Raw genomic sequence first — 27404 nt, forward strand, 5'->3', positions numbered from 1 at the left:
TGCTTTTTTTACAGTGTCAAAGGCAGAAGAGTCTTCTTCACCCAAGAATTTGGTATGTTACAGAAGACTATAACTAAACACTTTGTAGCGGTGGTTATTTTACTACTTCCAAACTCAGTGTAAGACGTTAAAAAACAAATGAATTAAAAATCAATCGGTAATATTTATGTATTGTGTTATATATTATTGTTTTACGACCTTCTCCCCTTAAGGAAAATTGCAAAATCGCCATGGTTTGTATCCAATAAAACGTTATATTACAATTTAGACATCCCAAGAGGAAAAGTAGAAATAAACAAATTCAGTCGCAATTATCTTTCACAATTATAAGATCATCCAAACGACCTTGAGGTAAATCTACTTGATAATTCTAAAAATGTGTACAGACTTCACTGAACTGTTATCCTGGATCTACCTTTTAGGTTCTTGAATGAATTATGTTAGTGTTAACAATGTTTGACATCTAACTCAATAGTAAATGCTAATGTTGTTTCTGCATATAGTATTTACTTATTGTTCTCCTCAGATGAACAGATTGTAAATAAATATAATGTAAAAAAAATATTTTTTATGTTCAGTTTTATATAGGTGTATGAAGGTTACATACCCAAAATAGCTTACTCACATTTTTTCCATATTATTCGTTAGTTCTTGTTAGCTTTTACAAAATTCTCATTAGTTCTTCAATATTAACAACTTTACTGACTTAATTGCACTTTTTATCAGTACCAATGACCTTGTACTGTATCGACTCTCCCCCTTATTCTGTTTGATCCTCGCACAGGCCAGTGGCCCATGAGGACGAACAGAATAAGGCTTAAAAGGGGATCTGCCTCTCCTTAAAAAAAAAAAAAAAAAATTCAATGGGTACGCTAACTTTACACTATAAAAAGTAGCTTACCCAGATTAAATCGTTATAATTGGATTTTCTAAGTATACATCAGTAGTTCCTCGTTAGTTTCCGTTAGTTCTCATGAAAAAATAATTATATCAGTAGTATCAATCATTTTACAGGCTTAATTTAATGGGTAAGTCAACTTCACTTATGAAATATACCTAGCCTACCCATATTAAATAAAAATAGCATGAACCCAGAATATTTCTTGTTAGTTCTTCGTTAGTTATCTCAAAAGTTTCTTTAGTTCATCGATATTAACAACTTTACAGCCCTAATTCAATGTGGGTAAGCCAACTTCCCAACATAAAACGTAGCTTAACCAGATTAAATCCTTATATTTTGGTTTGAAAAATTGTGGGTAAGCTATTTTGGGTAAGTCAACTTCACACACCTGTTTCATATCCGGTACGTTTCTCCGTTTTCCGCCTTCACTTTCCCTTTCCCTTTTTGCCATTCCTAATCTCACCCGCCATTTGTACTGTGAGTTGTGACTTGTGAATCCTATAATACGGCGTAGGTGTCCGTATTATTATCTTGTCTACTTTTGAGATAGTCGTCAACAGAGGTGAGAAATTGTTTCTTTATTCTTTTTAGTTTTCATTTAGTCATATCCTGTACTAGAAACTAAAGACTAAAGCCGGTATGTAAAAATTGATAGCCTAGGGATGTATTACTGTATTGGTATCAGCTCTTGAATGCCATAGTGACGTTTCTTAACGTAGCTAGGTGATAAATGTTGTGTTTAGGGACAGTCACTAAAATTATTTAAAACCACTTTTAAAGTATTCATGGCGATGTAAAGTGTCATTATTAACTCAAATTGTAGGGAATTCCCTTAATATGAAGAAAGTTAGAAACTGAGAGGGAATCTGTTCTGGATGGAGAATTAACAAGATAAGATAGGCTGTTTGACCTACCTGAGGGTCAACCAGCCTACTTGAGAATGTTACTTATGATTTAATCTAACTTGTTTTTAGAGGTGAACTAATGAAAACTCACTAATCTAAAACTACCTGATTGCCAGGCCTACCTCACTACTTGACAGCTAAACGCCCCTCCAAAGCGCTTATCACACTATCTGAATGGTTGATCTTCGGGTAGACCGATTGGCCCTTAACGTGGGTCATTGCAATTGGAACTGCCTCGTCACTACGACATGGAACTGGCCTCGAATCTGATCATTATGACTTGAGGTCAAACGTTCCAATTGGAACTGTCGTGACTAAATGACTGTTCCAATGAATGGAAGGGTCATGGTTAGAGATTATTTAATAGGGCTGGTTGATTCTGGTGCTGGAACGACGATATAGCCGTGACATTCTATACATGGCAACCAGTCCAGGTAGGCTTTAGTTATTATTTCCGAGTTCTTTATTGTCTTCTACTTTTGTTTAGAAAATGTGAATTTATAATATTTTATTTATAACAATGTTTTTGTAGTTCTAATTATCCGTACTTTTAATCTCTAAAAAGTGTATCCATTGGGTACATACGTTATCTTTCACATCTGCCGGCGTACCCGATTGGACCCTAGGCTTTTATAAAGCGTGTCTTCCACCCGATGGGTTACACATTGCTATGTATTTCACTAGTGTGTTTTTATTGTTTGCCTCTCTTGGTGGTTTGTTAAATGTGATCCCGCGCTTAAATAACAGGGTTCCCATATAATCGTGAAACCGCGGATAAGCTGTTAATTTTGTTCACTGTGAAAAAACCTTAAATAAGTCGTGTATTTAATGTGAAAATCTCTACAACTTGCGGTTAAATGAATCAACATGCATCACGCTGTGGCTTTCGTAAGGCCTGGTTCATATTTGAGCAAGAATTACTCAAGCCTAATCGCGATGACTCTGATCGGTCTTGGCGCTAGTGTACCACTCGAGTGGTTTACTCGAGTGAGCAAGAGCTGGCCGACCGCTGAGTGTAGGAGCAACTATCAAAAACAACCGCCACTACTACTAGAGTGTTCCCAGGTACGTAGTAGTGTTTAGGAGACCATTGAATGGTTCACAATGGCTACTAGTTGTTGCAGTCGATTGGCAAACCTCTTGAGCATGCAAATCTTTCTCGAATAGATCTCGTAGGTTTCGGTTGTAGAGGATTCCGTAGATGCTCACTTACGTTCAAACAATAGCCTAATTTTTGTATACTAATGTAAATATTTTACCGTTTTTTTATTTGCAATATTACATGTGATATCTGTGGACTAATCACTGAATAAAAACTTATATTTATTTTTATTTCACTTTTAATCACTTAGTGTTTGTCACTTATAATCAGATAGATAGTATTAGAAAAATATACCCATACTTATGAGTAATTGTTTACCTGACAATTTATTATTGTTATTATTTTACAATAATTATAGTACTTAATAAGTAGATTTTCTCACCAGTGATAGCAGTTTTCATGGCAAGAAAAGTGCATTTAATAATGAGTTGGTTATTTTACTAAGGGGAACATGTCAAATTACACATAAATTTTGTGCAATTTATTCCCATAATGTCAAATTATCATTAATGATAAATAAAATTTTATTGTGTTAATATAATCTTGCTATATTTCAGCTTAACATATAAAAAAATTAATTAAAAAATCCAACAACTCATTTTTGGTTGGATAAAAGAGTAAATTAATTTCTCCTACATTCAATCCAATTTAAATAGTATGTACTAAAAAGTTTTAATAATAAATGTTATTGATATGAAATTACTTGGGACGTAAGTATGAAAATAATCAGTCATCGACTATGAACCCTACCTTTTTGTTTTTTATAAATATTTGTTGTTTAAACATTTTCCTTTATACATATTTAGTACAATTTTAATGGGATTATAATTCTACTTGACTGCAGGAACATCATACACACCGGCATTCATATTACAAGAAGAGTGGAGCGTCCACTACTATCAGCAATCGATTGGCAGCTTCCAATGCTGCCACATATGTACTAAGTCACCGCTATCAGATGTGATTGTTTAGTGGTGGGTGGCTGTTTGCGATCATCACAACCTGCACGTTGCAGTCGGCAGCGATCGGCCAGGTCGCGCTTGCTTGTGTGAACCACTCGATTCAATATGCTACTTAGGCAAGTACACAGGCCACAAAACTCAGAACTCAGCTTTTTGTTCTCTATCAGAGACGATACACTCGTCTGTTGGAATTATGAGTTGCAAACAATGAGTTAGCATTGATGCTTTCTTACAGAGTGGCTGATTTCCATGATTGTGGCAGGACCGATTATTGCGAGTTGCCGCAACTAGGTTTGCGCAATTCTCACTCATGTGAACCGCTTCTACGGGCCGATCAATATGAGCTCTGTTATGATACAAGCGGGAAATTTTATCCCCTTTTACGTTCATTATGCAGCAAAGCATACCATTGGTTACATACCGCCCCTTCTTGTGTTGTTCCCAATAACTAAAAAATCGATGCCTATATTGTAGATACGTTCGTCAATTTCTACACAAATCGTCTACATTGGTAGTGAGATATGGAAAAGTTTTAAATAGTTTCACCATTTCGCCATGTATGAGAAACGAAACACACCTGTATACAGGCTAAGTTGAGACTCGAGAACCGGAAACAGACGTCAAAGTGCTGAGACCTAGGCTATTGCATGCACTTGTTGTGCGTTTTAGTGCTAGATACTGAAATCGGCCATTCCGTGTCAAAAACAACCTTTTTATATTTTTATTTGTAGTTTATGAAAACTTTCAACTGTGAAATTACTATTTTTGTACCGTAAAAGAGCTATGAATTTGATGATTAAGTTGAGTGGGAACCTGAATAAGTACCTTAGACTCGCGTCTATGCCGTCGGGAACATGATTGGTTAAATTTTAAGGTAAGTTGATCTTTTAGTTACCCTTTAGGGCTTTTAATTTCAAAGCTAATTCAGGGTGGTCACACGACCGGGAATTTTTCTGAGAACCGGGAAATTTACAAAAACAACGCTTCCACCTCCAAGACAACTTATAAAATCAAGACATCTTGAATCAAAAATTTATTAATTATGAAACATTTATTATACGCGATGTGGATCGTGAATTTGTGAATGATGATCTATATATGTTCGCGAGCTTCATCTGAGGGTTGCTTCCACTAGTGTAGTGGAGTTTATCTTTGTTAGTTCTACTCCTGTGCTGTGGCCAGCTTCCTCCTCCCCCCCCCCACCATGAAAAACTGTAACAATGCATTGAGCAATTTAACCCTTTGAGTGCCGGAGCATCGCTGTCAGCGATCCCGCATTATATGCAAGAAATGCCAGAATCGCTGTTAGCGACTTGTGCAGTAACGCTTATATTTTATATAGTATTTATCTAAATTGGCTCAATGACTATACATACGCATTCCAAAGGCTTCAACATAACTTTTGGTGTAGGTTTTGTTGCATTCTAGTTAGATTCTGATTTTTACGGCGGTTGTAAAGTGAGCGTGTCAGTCGAGTTTAGAATCGACCACTACGCGGACGAGCCGTCACATGTTTTGTTTGCGCTGCTGTTTATTTCACAAATGATATTGAAAGTTTTTAAGTGTAAATGGGTTTGTAGTGTTAGTATCTTCAAATTATTTCGTTTGTTTATGTTATTCTAGTCTGTGTGTAAGTAGAACATTGACTTGACCGTGAGTTACGGCAATCGTAAGCATCTAGTACTTTACTAAATACGTTTGTATGCCACTATGTCTGTCGGGAGTGTTCCCCATATGTAGTACAACACAAACATTAAACTGTAAACTCGTGTCTAGTTTTGTAGTGGTTCATATTTTCATATTTATTTTCCAAACTTTATTTATAATATATAAAACAAATTTTTATATGTCTTTTTGTAAAGAATTAAATGCAGTATAAGATAGAACAACTAAAAGTGAAAAAAAATATTTATAACACTGATTTGTGTCAAAATAAAAAACAAAATGTATTTGCTCATAAAGTTTTTGTTAATGATTTTTTTTTTATTTGTATAAAAACGTAAAATAAGTGATCATTGTATTATATATATAAAGAAAATATATTTATCTAATAAAAAATCAAAAACCCAAGACATATACCAATAAATAAATTTGTTGTGAATTTTTAACCAGAACCTTGCAGAATCAGGCATTTTCGCTCGGCATTTTATGCATACCATATATCAAAACGCTGCGGCACTCAAAGGGTTAAAATCGGCCGACCGTTCTGGACTACTAAACGAGTAGTGAGTATTAAGTGGCAGAGCAGTAGTGACCGCGATACAAATGGGTTTTATGTATTTAAGTATTATTCAGTCATCAAATCAGGGCTATAAACAGGCTTAATTATTGTTTGGTTCATTGAATAATATATGTTTGACATACCTGGTTTTTTGAGTACACCAGAATTTCAGTTGGATTTTTACCATGCCTGATAAGATATCTTTTGGAGAAGAAAATAGGGGTAAGCTATAACAAGTATTGCCGAGAAAGGCGCGTTTGTGTTCGACATGTTGCACAGCAATAACATAATGAGCTGTGTAGAGTTGGCGGCAGATAAGCGGCATCGTTAGGTACTGCCACTATGTCTGTCGGGAGTGTTCCCCATATGTAGTACAACACAAACATTAAACTGTAAACCCGTGTTGCGACCGAGACCTTAGTTGGTCCTATGAAAGTTATGTTATGTTTTGATATCATGGTCACATCCAACCCTCGACTGAAATGCGTTTACACTGGGAAAAAATTGCAGGTTTTGTGTCAGACTGTTAAAACCGTTTCTCAACGGGTACCGGAGCTATCGCGAGCGCTGTCGCAACCAAGTGTCGGACAGTAAATTTGTTAATCTTTTTCACATTATACGACATTTGTGCAAATTATCTCGCAACTTTACTTGCCAGTGTAAACGCAGCTTATGTTGTCGCCAGTCTACCGATGGTAGACAGCCAGCCAACCAAAACTACCACCCACGTCAGAGCGGGGTTGGTTGGATGACTGATGGAAATGCCGTCAGTTCTCCGATCAACTATTTACCTGAACAACTTCCCTTCCCACGTGACGATCGATCGGACAATTCGAACTGTTCAAACCAAATAGTCCAACATTTATAAGGAACCTTAAGTTATGTTTCGTAGTCCCTGACTATAATCTAACGAACACCTGATGAACTACAGGCTTAGATGCGTTTATTTACTTTGTAGTTGTGTTTTGTCGTGATGGGGTGATTCTATTCTTGCATATTTAAGGCGTACTCCAAATATTTAGAAGCCAGTAATTGATAACATCAATTTTGCTCCTATTCTGGGTGCAACTGTAGAAGGTACTGTTATGTACTGGTGTCTATCTATTTATTCTATAGGTCGTTAACTAACCGCACTTCAGTAACTTCCGTAGCAGATAACTTTCTGATGCATTCTTCACGTATTGGCCATCAGTGGGATGTATGTTGAGAGCCATGGTACTTTCGCAGGACTCTAACCAGGACTACTGCCAACAATGATAATCTTGAAAAACGTGCAATACGTATGAATTTCGGGCTCCGGGAAAATATGCGTGAATTTGTATAGTGTCCCTGGAATTTTTAATGGGGTTGGATTTTTTCTGCTCTTTTTACTCGTTCCGATACCAACAGAAATGCTTAAATACGCTTGAAAAATCACGATTTCGCAATATTGTACTGATATGGGGACGCTGAATCTTGAATCCAAAAATTCTATTCCCGGATGACTATTAATCGACAAATTACTGATTGCTAAAACATTTTTGTATTTTCCGTTTGAAAAAATGTAGATAGGTAATCAAAGTAACAAAATATACTGTATTTAACAAATAATATTTTAGCCGTAAATATTATTTGATATTTATTTTGGCGCATCGTCGAGAGTCTGCTTCGTATATTCGTGGAAGTACACAAATTACCGATAGGTGAAATGAGTTTTTGTAGTTCTTTGTTTAAAAACTATTTAGAAACATAGTTACAGAATACTGGGATTTATTAATAATATTTAAATTGATGTTCGTATTTCTATGTCTATATTTGTCAATGCCATCATGTCTCCTGGTTCTATGTGCTGATGTTAACTGCTCAGCAGAAAACAGGCGATTGCTAATTTTTATTTTAAGTATATGTCGTACTCAATTAGATTCTCTGTCAATGTAAATATATCCATACATTTTACGTACATTGAATATATTCTGCAAGCTCATTTTATAATCTACTATTTCTATAATTTAAAAGGAGAATCTCTGCAAATGACTTTGAAGTCGCATAGTATTCTTGGGATTGCTCCCCCCCCCCCCCCATAAAAGGATAAATTAATTAAGTAGAGTTCAGGTGAAAATATTTGATAAAGTATCAGATGGACTGACCTTGTGTACCGGCGAAATATTGTAATGTACCGAAAGTTCGTCCACTGCCGTATTGGATATATGTATTTTCCGAACATCATACGAAGGAAAGTTATTCGGTATACACAATGTTTCGTCGACACATCGAAAGACACAGAGATAAAAATTAAGGAGTATAAAATAGGTGATAGCGATAAATCGTCACCGAATTCCTTGCACATCACTAGCGACAAGATGCTAGAGCATCTATGTGCTGATGTTAGCTGCTCAGCAGAAAACAGGCGATTGCTAATTTTTATTTTAAGTATATGTCGTACTGTGTTGTACTTAAATTGATTCTCTATCAATGTAAGATTATATTCTGCAAGCTCACTTTATAATCTGCTATTTCTATAATTTAAAAGGAGAATCTCTGCAAATTGCTTTGAAGTCGCGTAGTATTCTTAGGCTTGCTCCCCCCCTCCCCCATAAAAGGATAAATTAATTAAGTAGAGTGGAGGTGAAAGTATTTGATGAAGTATCAGATGGACCGACCTTGTGTACCGGCGAAATATTGTCTTGTACCGAAAGTTCGTCCACTGGAGATATCTGACCCACAATGCTTGACTGTAGTCTGCCCCATGGTGGCGCTGTGTTGGTATTTATTTATTATCTTTGTTTATTCCGTATTGGATATATGTATTTTCCGAACATCATAGAAAGGAAAGTTATTCGGTATACACGATGTTTTGATGACACATCAAAAGACACAGAGATAAAAATTAAGGAGTTTAAAATAGGTGATAGCGATAAATCGTCACCGAATTCCTTGCACATCACTAGCGACACGATGCTAGAGCATCACAGCTTTGTGGCATTTCTTGCAAATATAGCTGGTGACGATAAACCATCACCGTTGAACTCGGAGTTAGGTTAAATACAATGTTACAGTTGTTTATTTGGTTTCAAAATAGACTAGAGAATTGGACATTTTCGACCGGGGAAATACCGGGAATTTGACAAGATGTTTGGAGTGGCCAGCCTATAATTTTTATTATAATACGAGGGTAATTCGGAAAGTAAGGTCCGATTCGCGTTAACCAGACAAACAGTAAGCGAGCAGCGAAATGCGCATGCGTCCTGACTCCCGGTATGCATTGCACGCAGAACGACGCCATTTGCAGTGAAATCGTTGTAGTCTGCTGTTGTCTGTGCCTTTTTAAAATGTTTAAAACTATTGAACGTCCCGCCGACTGTGAAATACGGTCTGTGATACGGTTTTTGACAGCAAATAACGTTTCAGCAGCGGATATTCATCGACAGATAAGTGAAGTGTACTGTCCAAATGCAATGAGTGACAGCAAAGTGCGGAAGTGGATGAGAGGTTTTAAAGATGGACGGGAAAATGTCCATGACGAACCACGATCTGGTCGGCCGTCAGTGATCACCGAAGATTTGGTGAAAGCCGTCGATGAAAAAATTCGTGAAGATCGGCGATTCACTCTTTCTTCATTAGCAATAGAATTTCCAAACGTGAGCACGTTGTTTAAAATTGTTTCTGAAATTTTGGATTTTCGCAAATTGTGCTCACGTTGGGTTCCCAGGCTGCTTACTGAGGAACACAAAAAAAGAAGAATGGGTATTGTTCTTGAATTTTTGATCCAATATCATCAGAAAGGGGATAACCTTTTAGACCACATTGTGATGGGTGACGAGACATGGGTTTCCCACATAACCCCAGAAACGAAACGCCAGTCAATGGAGTGGCGTCACTCAACGTCACCGGTTAATGTGGTTAACAAGACTGGTTATCGTCGCAGGCGGCCGACTTCTATGATACCGGCATTCAAAAACTTGTAGATCGTTATGACAAGTGTTTATACAAAAGTGGAAATTATGTAGAAAAATAGTGATTGATGTCAGGAATCAAATAAAACAAGTTTTTTTGAAAAAATCTGGTGTTTTTTTTTTTAAATAAAAAAACGGACCTTACTTTCCGAATTACCCTCGTAAAAAAAGGTAAAAGTTGAAAAAATATAAAAAGGGCATTTTATTTGAAATTTGCTTATCTTATAAATAAAAATGAATCGCAAAATGTCTTGGTAAGCGTATAACTCAACAACGGTTGGACCAATTCGGTTAATTCTTTTTGTAAAATGTCCATTGAAATCCGAGGAAGGTTTTTATGAAGCAAAATATAAGGAAAGTTACATGGAATATTTTAAAATTCAGAAAAAATTTAGTTTTTACGTTTCATAATCCAAATTAAACTGGCACTGAACAGTTGTTCACACCTTCAATTTTATGTCGACAAGTTGGCTGAAACATCTGTTTACATTTAAATTTTATCAAATGTTAAGTAAACCATGCTTGATCAGTAGTGTAATGCAGATAGTAAATAAAAAGTTATTATCACAATTTTACTCCAGACTGATTGTGCCATTGACGGATTTAAATAATCTAATGCATTTTAAATATTATTTAAACACTGTTATATAACCAAACTTAATGAATAAAGTTATGAATGTTTTCACATAAGTTACTTTAAACTGGTGGGCTTCCTTGACATTGCATTTTAACAGTGGCTTATGTAAAAACAGAGCAATGAATACTAACATGCCTCAAAGATTCATTCTTTCTCTGGATACAGTCCGAAAAACAAGTGTAACGCAAAACTATAATAACGATTATTTTGGAATGTTGCATAACCTTTATAAGGATTTTCCCTCTTATACCAAAAGTACATAGGCAGTAGGTGGAATTTCCTCCTAGGCTTCTCAGTCCTACTTATGTGTGGATATTGTCTTCATCAGGACAACAAGGCAAACTCAACTATGTCCATTGATATATTTTAGACTGAAAGTAGTTTACAGTATCTGATAGTTGACGATTTTGACCAAAGTATATTTCCGAGAACTACATAATCAAACGTATATAGTATTTTGATCAAGACAATATGGAAAGCTAAACTGTGACATAGTACACACAATCTGAAGTAGGCACTTTTTAACCGAAGTAGGCTTTTCGATCCTACATAAGTATATATTTTTGCTTTCGTCAGGACAACAAGGCAAATTCTACTATAGTACAGGAATTATCTTAGACCTTAAATATATGATAAAGGCTAGAATTAGACGCTTTTTGACCGAAATAGGTTTCCCAGACCTGTGTATTGTATTTTCTTGATCAGGGTAATAATGCAGGCTCAGCTGTGACGTTGGAGATATATATAATTTATTCCAAAAATGCTCTTTCACATGCAAAACATGATATATATCAATTAAATTAAACTCTGATACTATTTACCATGAACTTAATGAATATCTCATTGATGTATGCCTACTTGTTTTAAAATGTACACCAGCAGAGTACTTACTTTCAAAAGATAGAACGATCTTTTCTACTTCTTTTTCAGTTACTAGTTTGAAGGAAAACGTCTTTTTCATATTGTAATTATTGAAGTTTAGTTGGGCTTTATTAATCTTTTGCTGCTTTATATTTGGTACTGTCAAATTGTCAACTATATTTATAAAGAAATCATTAAAAGAATTCACAAATTGCTCTTGGATTACTGATTAGCAACCCTTTTTTGTGCAGTGTTATGTTGTTAATCTTCTTTTGTGATTCTCTTAAATTTGAGTTAATTATACTCCAAGTGGTTTTGGTTTTATTTGAGGATCTTAAAATTTTGTTACTCCTAATATTTTGTGTGTGTTGGTAATGTTTTGATTCAGTGATATCCTTTTTTCATCAATGATTGGTTTCAGACTTATTTGTTTTGAGGATATAAACATTTTTTCTAGTTCCACTAATTCAGTTTTTTTATTCTTCAGATCATTTGTTAATCAATTTTGAGTGTTTAGTGGTTTTTCTGTAACTGTTACTTTTGGGAAACTTACATCAAAATAATGTAAAGATGTGTTATGAAATTATGTCATATTTGTTTTGTACAGGGGCCTGATAAACTTCCTGGTTGGAGATATTTGAAAAATAATTCATAATTACATTTATCAAACTTTCTACATACTTTTTTAAGTGTTATTTATATGACTACTGTGAATGTCCATTATCTTAAGATATTGAGCATCGTGATCCGCAATTTTGGTTATTAAACCACCTACTAAAAACTTGTTACTTTTAATATTTGTAATAAAATTATCTATGGCTGACTTTAAATTGTGAGTTACTCTAGTTGGAAAATCTATTTTGTAATCCATATTGTACATTTTAAGAATGTTGCAAAACTTAATATTATCTTTTTTAACACATTTATGTTTGGGTCTCCGGTAATTATGACATCAATGTATTTATTGAAACGAGTATCAATGAGGGTTTCCAATTTGTTCAGAAAAGATTTTACATAACAGTCAAGGGTCCGGTATAGCCTATATAAGCCAAAACAAAAAAATCATTCCCAATTTTAAATTTTGTTACACAACATTCAAACTCTTTTTTCTGTTACCATTTCCTGCACCTCAGGGATCAAGACAATAACACTACTAATATTTTTCTGAGCCAAATTTATAACCCCACCACCAAGAGCACCTTTACAGGAAAAAAACTACCTCACTGTGTAATTTTCTATGTTGAGATATACTAAGTCTGCTTCGGTCATTTTATGTTCTGATAATGCCAATATGTCAGGTTTAATTTCCTCTAAATTGATTTCTAATTGATCTAGGAGAGATGGTAGGTGTTGAATATTATGGTGTAAAATTAAAATATTTTTATATTTGTTCTTACTATTTTTGTAATAATTCTGTATTTTGTTGCCCACTTTGTTTTTATATGTGATCTCTGATCTTATAATCCTGCAGTGCAAGAAATAGTATCAGTTTTTTTACATCTAATCCTTCCTAGGAATTCTTTACCTTGCTGAGCTAATTGAATAAAAAAAGATTATTAGACTTATGGCTTTTGCAATATTTCTTACTGACAGACAAACGACAAGAGGGAGCTAGATTTTTATCATTAGATAAAAATACTAATGTATCATAATTGAATCTAAACAATGAAATTATATTTTATATTAAACAAAAGAGTTGTAAATATTATACGAGGAACGTTAATTTAATGATGCAACACTAACTTGTACACCATACTAAACATTGAACTTAAATAATTACTTTATACAATACTACATTGACTACTACAGCAAAAACTGCTAGAAAGATGTACCTATACAATACTCAGAATCAGTTAAGATATACCATACAGTCCAAACCCCTAAATCTGTGCCAAATATCATTAAGTACCGTACCGTAAATACAGAGACAGATCATGTTGCTCTTCTCACTGATGCTGCTGCTTTGCCCTGGCATGAGGTTACTACCGCCAACAACGTGAATGATGTGGTTATTTATTTTAACTCTTTCCTTATCAATTTATTTGATAAACATGTACCGATTGTTACAAAAAGAATTTTTAAAGCTCCCGCTCCTTGGATGAATGATTTCATAAAAGATTTACAGAAACATAGACTCAGCTTTCCGTAAAGCCAAAAGGTCAAAGTCTTCTCAAGATTGGGTTATATACAAACGCCTGGGGAATCGTATGCAGCAGCAAATCAGAAATGCCAAAGTTAGGTTTTACTATAGAACTCTGCTTCAGCGGCAATCCACGAGGTCGCTATGGAACAGGGTCAAGAGCCTAGGTATTGGAAAGTCAAATGTCAATACCCCTGTTTCATTTGACCATTTGTAAATTTACCAATAGATGAATCTGCAGCTTGCGATTATGTCGCTGAGCTGAGGCCTGCTCCTCGGGATGCGACCGGCTGTCGGTTCTCGTTTGCACCTGTGAGTGAGGCCGACGTGCTTGCCGCATTTTTGAGGATGACTAGCAACGCGGTCGGGGATGATAATATACTTCTACGCTTTCTGAAGGATACCCTACTAATCACACTGTCTATTATAATTGTTATTTTCAATTGTTCATTGAATTCTTCTGTTTTTCCTGATATTTGGAAGCACGCCCTGGTTCGCTCTTTGAAGAAAACATCTAACGCTTGAACTCCTTCTGAACTACGCCCAATAAGCATTCTCTCAAAATGTTTCGAAAGAGTAGTCCACCAACAGTTTTCTTCTTATCTTAATAATTACGATATTCTAACCAAATTCCAATCTGGATTCAGATCTAATCATACTACCACTACAGTCTTATTGAAGATTACTGATAATATCAGATTGGCAATGGACAGGAGGCTAGTGACAATTTTAATATTTGATTTCTCCAAGGCCTTCGACTGTGTATACCACCCCCTCTTCCTTATCAAATTAAAGAATTATGGTTTCTGCGATGGTTGCGTTAATTAGGTCGAGTCTTACCTTACTGGACGTCAGCAATGGAGGGGAATAAATTGTCTGACTGGAAACCTGTTACACGCGGGGGGGTGGGGTCCCACAAGGCTCTGTACTTGTGCCTCTCTTATTCTCACTTTATATAAACAACGTCACTTCAATTCAAATTTTCATCTTTATGCAGACGATTTGGAAATATACGTTCACTGTTTACCAAACAAACTAGCTACTTTTGTGTCGCTACTCAACTTGGATATTGAGGCCATTAACTTAAGGCCAATTCAACAAGGACTGAAACTAAATTAAAAAACGTAAGCAATGATAGTTGGTAACTCTAGAATGGTAAACCAAATTAATCTTAATACTGCACCGAAACTTAAAATTACTAAAACAAACTGACAAATCTCGGACTAACTATGGACAGAAATCTCAAATGGACTGACCAAGTTACGATAACGTGCAGAAGAGTCTTTGCTGGCATCCACGGTTTGAAACGGTTTGCCTCGTACCTGCCATTCAATGTTAAGGTGATGCTCATTAAGACTCTTTTATTACCATATTTTGACTACTGTGACGTCGTTATGAATGAAATGACCATTGATCAATTGGACAGACTCCAGCGTGCTCAGAACTACTGTATTAGATTTATTTTTAATCTCAGACGTCATGAGCATGTTACGCAATATTTTCAGCAATTGTCACTCATGAAACTTCATCAACTACGTAAATTCCACATTCTTAAGTCCTTTACTGTTCAGGCTTGTCGCCTTTAGAACGCTCTCCCCGATGATATCAGATTTATTGAGGACCATGCTCGTGGGGGGGGGGGGGGGTTAGGGGCTTGCTACTGGGTGGCCTGTGAGAGTGACGTGTGGTGTTGCTTGTGTTGCGGTCATGTGGTCAATTGGTGTGTTAGAGTGATTGAATGTTTCTTGCTCCCTGCTCTTCATCTTGAGTATAAAGTTTTTCTTTTGTATTTTAAGTATTCATTTAAATATATAGATTTTTACTTTAAGGTAATTTAATTTTGTATAGGTTAAGCATTTTTGTTTTTTCTATTTAAAGAATAAGTTAATAATTTACCACAATTGTATTAAACTATTGTAAATTTTCTTTATACAATATGAGGTTGAGTGGTAGAGAGGGCTTAATAGCCCTAATTCCACCTATTTAATAAAGGCGTTTCATTTCACTACTGAAAAATATTATACAAAAACAGGATTTAATGTATGATATCATTAATACAAACTTAAACAACTTAAAACTCATCACTGAAGGTCTCTTGGTCACTCTCCTATTGAATTAATGAGCACCAAAATTTGGAATACAGAAGTCACTAAACCAACATAAAAATACAAAAACGTTTAAAGCTACTAAATTATTGTAACTTGCAAATAATTTTAAATCAACTAATGTTATGCTTATGTTATTTCTTTTTAGATGCCGAACAAAAAAGATAAAGAAATAAAAGAGGAAATTAAAGAAGAACCTTCTTCAAGTAAGGAAGAGTACTCCATAGAGAAGGTCCCTGATAAAAGAGCTGTCAAAACTGAAATAGTTGAGTATTGTTTAAAATGGAAGTGGTATCCTGATAACGAGAATACATTGGAACCTCTAAGATAGCATGAATTTTGGACTCCGGGAAACATGCGTGGATATGCATGAATTTATATAGTGTCCCTGAAATTTTTAATAAGGATGGATCGTTTCTGTTCTTTTTACTCGATTCTGATACCAACAGAATTCTATAGGTCGTGAACTAACCGCATTTCAGTAACTTCCGTAGCAGATAACTTTCTGATGCATTCTTCATGTATTGGCCATCAATGGGATATATGTTGAGAGCCATGGTACTTTCGCAGGACTCTAAACAGGATTTCTGCCAACGATGATAATCTGGAAAAGCGTGCAATGCGCATGAATTTCGGCCTCCGGGAAAACATGCGTGAATTTGTATAGTGTCCCTGGAATTTTTAATGGGGATGGATTGTTACTGCTCTTTTTACTCGATTCCGATACAAACAGAAATGCTGAAATACGCTTAAAAAATCTTGATTTCACAATATACACAATATACTGATATGGGTACGCTGAATGTCAAATCCAAAAAAATTCTATTCCCGGATGGCTACTAATCGGCAAATTAGTGATTGCTGAAACATTTTTGTATTTTCCGTTTGAAAAAATGTAGATAGATAACCAAAGTAACAAACTACTGTAGTTTAACAAATAATATTTTAGCCGTAAATATTATTTGATATTTATTTTGGCGCATCGTCGAGAGTCTGCTTCGTATATTCGTGGAAGTACACAAATTACTGATAGGTGAAGCGAGTTTTTGTAGTTCTTTGTTTAAAAACTATTTAGAAACATAGTTACAGAATACTGGGATTTATTATAATATTTAAATTGATGTTCGTATTTCTATGTCTATATTTGTCAATGCCATCATGTCTCCTGGTTCTATGTGCTGATGTTAGCTGCTCAGCAGAAAACAGGCGATTGCTAATTTTTATTTTAAGTATATGTCGTACTGTGTTGTACTTAAATTGATTCTCTATCAATGTAAGATTATATTATGCAAGCTCACTTTATAATCTGCTATTTCTATAATTTAAAAGGAGAATCTCTGCAAATTGCTTTGAAGTCGCGTAGTATTCTTAGGCTTGCTCCCCCCCTCCCCCATAAAAGGATAAATTAATTAAGTAGAGTGGAGGTGAAAGTATTTGATGAAGTATCAGATGGACCGACCTTGTGTACCGGCGAAATATTGTCTTGTACCGAAAGTTCGTCCACTGGAGATATCTGACCCACAATGCTTGACTGTAGTCTGCCCCATGGTGGCGCTGTGTTGGTATTTATTTATTATCTTTGTTTATTCCGTATTGGATATATGTATTTTCCGAACATCATAGAAAGGAAAGTTATTCGGTATACACGATGTTTTGATGACACATCAAAAGACACAGAGATAAAAATTAAGGAGTTTAAAATAGGTGATAGCGATAAATCGTCACCGAATTCCTTGCACATCACTAGCGACACGATGCTAGAAATGAAATGAAATGAAATGAAAAATGACTTTATTGAATACAACGTAAAACATAAAACATATTCAATTGGCGAGGTTAGGACTATTAAGTCCTCTCTTACACCTAACCACAACCTAGAGCATCACAGCTTTGTGGCATTTCTTGCAAATACAGCTGGTGAAGATAAACCATCAGTGTTAGGTTAAATACAGTATTACAGTTGTTTATTTGGTTTGAAAATAGACTAGAGAATCTGAAATTTTCAACCAGGGAAAAACCGGGAATTTGAAAAGAGGTTTTTAGTGGCCAACCTGTAATTTTTATTATAATAAAATGATAAAAGGTAAAAAGCTAAAAAAATATATAAAAAAGGTCATTTTATTTGAAATTCTCTTTATTATTTATAAAAATAAAAGAACTAGTTACAAAACTTTTTATTTTAAAGTAATTTTGTTTTAAAATATATTTATACTGAAATGTTTAATTCTATTTTACTATTAAATAAGATAAATATTTCAAACTAATCACAACACTACCACATGTTGAAGAATAATAACAACATATGTAGTAGACGCACGCACTCGTAACAACCGAGAAAGCAGTAATACACGGCATGGATATTTTTGGTTATGGCTCTGTAGGAGACGCAGGATAGACAAAAGGCAGGATAGACAAAAGGCGCACCCCTCCCCCTGCCGCTGAGTGAAGGTCGTTTATAAATACTTCCTTGACAACTGCGATAACCACCCAGCAGGGATCACTTCTGGCTGGTTTATACCTACCAGTTGAACCCACCACTGGGCACAGCAAAAACCGATGTGCCACTTCAATCTGGGCAACCTTATGGATGTCCAGTAGCGGCACATCACTAACCGCAAATGTTGAGATTCTGGGATTCATGGGCAATTCGATAGGTCTAGCCTACTGTGGAGGATGGCTGTTGGAGTTGGTGGGGTTTGTTCCCTTACCTCAGAGGCTCTTGTTAACCTCAACAAGGGTGTGCCACCCCCTGCCTACTTTGACTGGAGAGGCTGGGTCACAGCTGGCCTCCCTTCTTCCGGGATGACTTTGAGATGTAGTGCCCTAATTCTTCCTCATGGATCTCGATAGGAGGCGGCCCCTACTCCCTAACCTTACCCATCCTGAATATCCTATCACTCCGGAAGCAGCGCAAAGGTCCTTACAGGACTAAGTGCAATTTATAAGCTTCTTGTCCTAAGAGAAAAAAAAAAAAAAAAAAAAAAAAAAAAAAAAAAAAAAAAAAACTGCGATAACCACGGAATGTGCACTGGGCATTTTGAAGGCCTTTTGTGAACTAAAAAGTCTCCAAGAGACATGATCTATAATATCGATGTTATGTAATGCCCACCGGGACAGTGCAACAACGTCCTCATGATCACGTGATATCATTACAATCTAGTGGAGTAAGTCAAATACAGTAGAACCCCTCATATCCGGCCACCACGGGACCGAGCCCCTGGCCGGATAAACCAACCTACAGTACACAACACTTGACGAACAAAACAATTGTTACTGTACTGTACTAACCGCACTGGAAATAATCAACGAACTGTTTACAGGTTAAACCTACTAGCTCAACTGAGGACAACACAGGAAAATGTAAACAAATAGATACACCAAAATAACGCACAAGTCGTGGGAGACTAGTGCGTGCAACTGCGCGTCTGCAAGCCGTGGTAAATAAATTTCGATATTGGCTTCCGGGAAGTGGCCGGATAAACCGAGGTGCGGTAAAACCGAGGCCGGATATGAGGGGTTCTACTGTACCAATCAAAAGAGCATTCACCTGATTATACGTCATTGTTTATAACCAGTGCAGACAGCTCATTGAGTATTATATATAAAATTACTAATGTATCACAATTGCATCTAAATAATGAAATTATTTTTTATATTAAAAAAAAGAGTTGTAAATATTATTCAATGAACGTTAATTTAATATACACCATACTGAACATTGAACTTAAATAATTACTCTATACAATACTACATTGACTACTACAGCAAAAACTGGTAGAAAGATGTACCTATACAATACTCAGAATCAGTTAAGATATCCTACTGATAAATACTATGCAAAGGCAGGATTTAATCTATGCTATCATTAATACAAACTTAAACAACTTAAAACTCATCACTTAAGGTCTCTTGGTCACTCTCCTATTGAATTAATAAGCACCAAAATTTGGAATACAGTAGTCACTAAACCAACATAAAAATAACAAAAAACTACTTGTTGCGGTCATGTGGTCAATCGGTGTGTTAGAGTAATTGAATGTTTCTTGCTTCTTACTCTTCATCTTGAATTATCATAAAATGTATAAAGTTTTCTTTTATATTTTAAGTATTCATTTAAATATATTGATTTTTACTTTAAGGTAATTTAATTTTGTATACGTTAAGCATTTTTGTTTTTTCTATTTAAAGAATAAGTTAATAATTTACCACAATTGTATTAAACTATTGTAAATTTTCTTTATACAATATGAGGTTGAGTGGTAGAGAGGGCTTAATAGCCCTAATTCCACCTATTTAACACTTTGAATCCCAAGCCCGAGCTCAGGCCGGGCTGTGTCGATATCGTCAATGACCCAAGCCCGAGCTCAGGCCGGGCAGTCTATTTTTAGTTCGTGGAGACTGGTAATTCGCATTACTGACGTTTTTGGAGGTTGTGTTTATGTTTAGCAAGTCATATTAGACTAATTTTATTAGTCTTTGATTATTTATAAACGGTTACAAGCAACAAAATATTATAACAGAAATTGTGTAACAAACAGCTGATACGACGCCGAGTCACCAACTACGCAGTTGTCAGCTGGTGCCGTGACGTCTGCAATGTTTACACTAGCTCTGTGTTTTACAGTGAATTATAAGTTATTTTAGCTACAGTTGTTTATAAAATTAGTATTTGGAGTGCTCAGTTATAGTTTTTATTAAGTTATTTATCTTAGATTAGTCAAGAACTACGTATTTGTCTGCTAGTGCCGTGCCGTGGCGACTGTACTCTTTGTACGTCTACTCGCTTTGTGTTTTACAGTGAATTATAAGTTATTTTAGCTACAGTTGTTTATAAAATTAGTATTTGGAGTGCTCAGTTATAGTTTTTATTATGTTATTTATCTTACATTAGTCAAGAACTACGTATTTGTCTGCTAGTGCCGTGCCGTGGCGGCTGTACTCTTTGTACATCTACTCGCTTTGTGTTTTACAGTGAAATATAAGTTATTTTAGTTATAGTTATTTATACAATTAGGATTTTGTGTTGCTCAGTGTTTGTTCAGAGAAAAATAAACAAACCACAGGCAAATCTGGAAGAAAAGAAACTGTGTGGTTTTGCCCAGAGTGTGACACTGCCCTCTGCCTTCCTGGATGTTTCAAATTATTTCACACTAAAGCTAACTACTTGTAAATAGGACTACATTCTCTCTATTCAACTTTTTATCTGTTATTTACCTTGATTATAAATAAATATATTTGAACTACAACTTCCTGGCTTTATTTTGATGTGTAATATGTTATGGTTAGCTGAAAAGAATCATAAAGAAAAATGTATAAACAAACTTATGCTTTATGTTCCAATTTTTATTCTTCAGTATTTTACACACTTTTTATGGACTCAACATTTTCATTGATTTCAAAAAATTTGATATATTTACCTTGGATATATATACATATATTTGAACTACAACTTCTTGGCTTTATTTTGATGTGTAATATGTTATGGTTAGCAGAAAACAGTCCAGAAAATAAATGTGCAAATAAATTTATGCGTTATGTTCCATTTTTTTTTTTTCTTCAGTTTTTTACACACTTTTTATGGACTCAAGATTTGTATTGACTTAAAAAAGATAAGTAACATTTTTGATAGTTTTATTTATATATTTGTGCTTTTTAATTTGATATATTGGTTGCTAAGAAACTATAACTTACAATTTTTTTACAATTTAACTAAAAAACCCTTAAAATGGCTGGGACAGCACATACAAATATTACTAAGAACCCGGGACTCAAAGTGTTAATAAAGGCATTTTTCATTTCATTTCACTACTGATAAATACTATGCAAAGGCAGGATTTAATGTATGATATCATTAATACAAACTTAAACAACTTAAAACTCATCACTTAAGGTCTCTTGTCACTCTCCTATTGAATTAATAAGCACCAAAATTTGAAATACAGTAGTCACTAAACCAACATAAAAATAACAAAAAACTCTACTTGTTGCGGTCATGTGGTCAATCGGTGTGTTAGAGTAATTGAATGTTTCTTGCTTCTTACTCTTCATCTTGAATTATCATAAAATGTATAAAGTTTTACTTTTATATTTTAAGTATTCATTTAAATATACAGATTTTTACTTTAAGGTAATTTAATTTTGTATAGGTTAAGCATTTTTGTTTTTTCTATTTAAAGAATAAGTTAATAATTTACCACAATTGTATTAAACTATTGTAAATTTTCATTACACAATATGAGGTTGAGTGGTAGAGAAGGGCTTAATAGCCCTAATTCCACCTATTTAATAAAGGCATTTTTCATTTCATTTCACTACTGATAAATACTATGCAAAAACAGGATTTAAACTATACTATCATTAATACAAACTTAAAAATCATCACTGAAGGTTTCTTGGTCACTCTCCTATTGAATTAATGAGCACCAAAATTTGGAATACAGAAGTCCTTCAACCAACATACAAAAACGTTTAAAGCTTCTAAATTATTGTAACTTGTAATAATTTTAAATAAATTAATGTTATGCGTATGTTATTGCTTTTTAGATGCCGAACAAGAAAGACAAAGAAATTAAAGAAGAAATTAAAGAAGAACCTTCTTCAAGTGAGGAAGAGTACTCCGTAGAGAAAGTCCTGGATAAAAGAGCTGTCAGGGGAGGAAGAGTGGAGTATTTCCTCAAATGGAAGGGGTATCCTGATAATGAGAATACATGGGAACCTTTAGATAACCTGGACTGCCCAGACCTCATACAGGAGTTTGAGGAATCGCTCAAAAGAAAAGTGAAAGATGAAAAGTTATCCCCATCCCCATCTCCTAACAAAAAGAAGCGAACTAATCTTCAAGCAACCCCTTCCACTAGCAAAGAAGTAAAAAAAGAGAAAGATGATGATTCAGGATGTAGTTCCAAAACGAATAAGCCAAAGAAGGCTGAGAAGGAATCGTTAAACGATGTTGAAGTACCTAAAGGATTCGACAGAAAATTGGAACCGGAAAAGATAATAGGAGCAACAGATTCAAGCGGTGAACTTATGTTTCTGATGAAATGGAAGGGTGAGTTTTTTTTAATTTATAGAATTTGTATTGTTTTAAAAACGTTCTGTAAAAAATATGCTTTTTCTAACATGGTTAACCCATTAACCACCAAAACACCGATCACGAGACGGTACTGTGATGACAACATACGTTATTAAATATTTGTTTAAGTATGGGCTCAAATAATAAAGTTTATGTATTAAAATTGAACTAAACATGTACTATACATTTAAATATGTATTAATTCCATAAAAATATCAGCGTGATCAGCGTTTTGGTACCGCGTCGGCCGTCATGAGACGATACCGTGATGATGACATACGTTATTAAATATTTGTTTAAACTGTAGTATGGGCTCAAATAATAAAGTTTATGTATTAAAACTAAACTAAAGATCATATGCTATACATATAAATATGTATTAACCCCAGAAAAAGAATGCGAATCAAGGTAAAAAACTATATCCTTGCGCTTTATTCGTTATTAAAAATTGTTCTCAAAATTTAAAAAGATCTTATATACTTTAGTGCTTATAAATTATAGTATATTATAGCCTGTTTCATTAGCTAAAAACAATGGCTCAGTCAACCAAATAGGAATTAAATTGAATGTTTTGTGAGAGTTTTACAAAACCCGTGCAGTTTTTGTATATTTAATTGGATTTATACAAGGAGGTTGGGCGCAAAAATATTGAGTGGTTAATGGGTTAAAGAAATTTTCTGTTGTATTTTCTTTTCTTTAAATATGAATATTGTTATTAAATTGTTTACTTTTCCATTTTGTTAAGTGATATTTTTTAAACAATTAAACTTTAAATATTCATTTAAAACCACTACTTTTATTTAAGTAAATTATCCATAATGACACTATTTGTTCTTCAGAGACTATCAATTTCTAGGGTTTCAGTTTTTGTCTGTTTAATTATTTTAACTAATTGGAAGCTGAACTTGAGAATCTTGTTTCAATCCATATGTCTTACAGGGTTTTAGGCTGTGATCGAATTTTTTGTATTTTGCAAAACTAGTTGAGAAAAAGCGGCGGCGCTGTTGGAAAAACTTGCAAAATTGCGACGAAAGGGAGAAAGAACAATTAACCAATTGAGTATATAGAATTTTGAAAATCAGTTACAGCGATACAAATATTGTTTTTCAATGATATTAAGGTCATATATTTTCTCATCACATTTAATTTCACACACACACACACACACATAATATTAGATAAGCACTGTCGCCACCAGTCGACAAATTGTCTGGTTGGAAAATGCCTGCCTACTCTTGGATCAAAAAGAATAGATATCTGAGTTTGAACGTTGACAACAAACTAACTAATAGAGCTAAAATTATGGGAGTTACATTTAACTTAAGCTTTTTTTATCTCTGCGTCCAGATGTATAAAGCAAATTATTTCCAAACAATAACAAAGTTTTGTGTCTAACTATGAAAGAAGGTACTGGTTTTGGCGCTTTACTACTAAATTGCAATTGTGAAAGTTAAATTATTCATTGTTAAACCTGCCATTGGAGGCCCAAAGTTTGTATGAAAAAGCTGATGGTACATTATTCAATATATTAAAACAATATATATTTTGCTACGGCTTCCTCTTGCACTTAAGGGAGGGAGCGAGTGGACTGCACACAATCGTTTGCAACATCACACTCGACAGTATGACGGTCCGTGTATTCCGAGCAGGCGCCAGCCGCAATAAATGATCAAAATAAGTTTAATTAAGTAAAAGTGGTGTTAAAAAATATAGTTTTAATTTGGGTTTACAAAAATAAATTGCCTTTAAAACAGAAATAATGACTATAAGCTTGTTAACTTGACCAACACTGATTTTTTTTAACCGAACCCAGCAGAGAAGAAAACTTTAAATGGTTTACAAACAACTGGTTCGACAAAAACTTTTATCCATACAATTCAAAAATTCTAAATTACAATCTCTATGCAAGTACTATTGTACATATCTTGTTTAAAACTTTGGGCCTAATAGGATTACAAGTTTTCCTGGTTATGAATGTTCAAAATTGTAGTCTGGTTGAAAAGTGCCAAAACAAGTACCATTTTTTGTTCTGACTGACATAAAACCTAAATTTAATGTTTGTAAACAATTCTGTTTATTTCTAGATGCAGAAGCAAACAAACTACATTTTTATTTAACTCCCATGATTTTCGCTCAACTAGTTAGTTTGTGATCAACGTTCAAAAAGGTCATCTGTACTTTTTAATGCTAGAGTAGTATCCAACGAACACTCTTGCTTGTTGCTGATACAGATACTACAGCACCATGGCTGACACTTCTAAATGTCTTGTTTTGGCGTCTGTAACTAGTAGTGGAGCTTTAGTCAGATTTTATTTTTAAATATCAGACACTCGAGAAAGGTTAAGCATAACCAATCTAAGCAATTTGCTAATGATGTCTGTTGAAAACACTAATAGAAAGGTCCATTTCACTGAGGATTAAACATTGGTGTTTATAAAACAAAGAAAGCCACAATTTGGCTGTTTTGTTGGTTGGGCCTAATTAGTTTTTAAAAGATAAACTGATGTTAAAAGTTATTTAAGTTGTTTTACAAAAAATAACCATACTACTTAATTTATTTTGTATTTTAAACAGAGAATAGACTTTGTTTTTTTGTATATTTTTACAATAAATTAAAAATTTGGTTTCTAACTATAATGCTTTTAATGAAACCTCTCAACAAAATATCGTCTAATTATTTAGGTTTTAAATATTTTAACAGCAGTATACTTATTAATGTAAATATTGGTTCTAGAGGCTAAAGTGTTATAGAAATGCAGACTGTTTTTTGATGCAGTATTCATGTAATCTTCGTGGCATACCAGTACTATTAATAAGTGCTACAAGACAAACATGTTCGTTAAAGTCTGAAGAGCTTGTAGCATTTTTCCTACGAGAATTTATATCTCAGATTAAACCATGATGTCTTATTTTAGTAATCATGGGATTTATATAAAATGTACTATATATTACAATCTGGCTTATTTTGTTGCAATTTTATTTAATATATTTCTTTCGAAAATCTCCATTTTTATTTTAACTTTTATTGTGTATTAATTTTTTTTTATTTCATAGAATAAATTATTTAAATAACACCAGCCATATATATACAAACATAGAAAACAATTGAAATTTTACACATTTGCAAAAAAATGTATCTATTGTCAATGTTAGAACACTTTGAAATTTACAAAAGTGCCAAAATCCTAATATATTATTAAATGAGAAAGATGTTTTAACGAAATATGTATTATTTCATAGACTTTTAAACAATATAAATTAAATACAAAATTTATGTACCAAGGTAGTTAAAACACATGTTACTTTGGTTCAATTATTTGTTTACTTTAATCTGCAGTAGTACATGAAGATGGATTCTTTGAATGAAATGTACATAGTACAAATAAACACTATAAAAGTGTTAAAGTGTGATATTTCTTCTTATTTAAAATAAATTAAGTGTGTAATAGTTTTACAGTACAGAAATATTTAAAACGTTGATCTATTTTGGTTTTAATAATTGAAATTTAGTATTCCATTAATCAGAAAATTGAATTTTGGGCTGCTGCCGCTGTAAGGTGTCTGCTACAATCAACGTGTGATTGAATTCCGTTGTAATTTCGTTCTTAGTTTTTTCCGTTGTAATTTCGTTCTTAGTTTTTTTCTGTTGTAATTTCGTTCTTAGTTTTAAACCATCTGAAGTACAAATAACTGTTTGATCTAATTAAATTAATTGTGACTAAAATAACTATATTGTATTCTAGGGACGGATGAGGCTGATCTAGTACCAGCGAAACAAGCTAATGTCCGCTGTCCTCAAATCGTCATTCAGTTTTATGAGGAAAGGCTTACTTGGCACACTTCACCAACAGACGACCCTACTAATGGATCCTAAATTGTTTACTGTCCTGTTTACTGTTGGTTATTGTTTGATTTTAATTTTAAAAATATCTTTATGAATCTCATTATTTGTTATTTATGAGAAAGGTTCTTAAGTTTTATTTCAACACAACCACTAAAAATATGGATATATATTTTTATCTAGTATATAAGCAAAACATTGTTAATGTAATACTGTTTTATCTGTAGGGTTTATTTTCGGTATCTTGAATTCATCAAATAGCAACAAAGTTTTCTGCACAAATGGAACTGTCTGATCTTGTCAAACTGTCATTTGTTTATTTGAGTTGAACTGACTTAATTGTAGTAGTCGTTTATAAAAAGTATAATTTTATGTAGACTACATTTGTTTGTGTATTTTATAAACTTTTCTTATTAATAAAATCTGTTTTTTTTTATTTAGTTTTTTTGTTACCTACAACTATAAAACATAAACCTTAACCCTGGATCTGGCAGTTGAGATTCCTATAATGGCAGGCTCTATTTTGCTAGTTGTGCACACCTCTATTCAAACCTATGTAGAATGTTTATTATTGAAGTAAAATATTTTATTGTTCAGTAAGGAACATTAAACTTCAATTTAGGTTTTTCGTTATTAGTGAAAAAAGGTCAAACTACAGTATCCAAAAGTAAAGCCTTATATAAGATAGAATTTGTTTTATATTGATTTTCAAAATATACAAAAGA

At 33.9% G+C, this 27404-nt stretch overlaps 1 protein-coding gene across 2 annotated transcripts; it reads left to right on the plus strand.

Moving 5' to 3' along the window:
* Positions 1 to 1311: 1311 nt before the first annotated feature.
* LOC124369336 (chromobox protein homolog 1-like) lies at positions 1312 to 27115 on the plus strand. 2 transcript variants are annotated; one of them, XM_046827302.1, is made up of 4 exons: positions 1312 to 1463; positions 15915 to 16031; positions 22310 to 22814; positions 26582 to 27115. In XM_046827302.1, exons 2-4 carry the CDS (start codon positions 15915 to 15917, stop codon positions 26710 to 26712), a joined length of 753 nt encoding a protein of 250 aa, XP_046683258.1. In that variant the 5' UTR covers positions 1312 to 1463; the 3' UTR covers positions 26713 to 27115. The 2 variants fall into 2 exon arrangements, with proteins under 2 accessions (XP_046683258.1, XP_046683259.1); XM_046827303.1 differs by lacking the exon at positions 15915 to 16031 and having other exon boundaries at positions 1319 to 1463.
* Positions 27116 to 27404: the final 289 nt, after the last annotated feature.

The sequence above is a fragment of the Homalodisca vitripennis genome, chromosome X (genome assembly GCF_021130785.1).
Source record: "Homalodisca vitripennis isolate AUS2020 chromosome X, UT_GWSS_2.1, whole genome shotgun sequence".
Lineage (NCBI taxonomy): Eukaryota > Metazoa > Arthropoda > Insecta > Hemiptera > Cicadellidae > Homalodisca > Homalodisca vitripennis.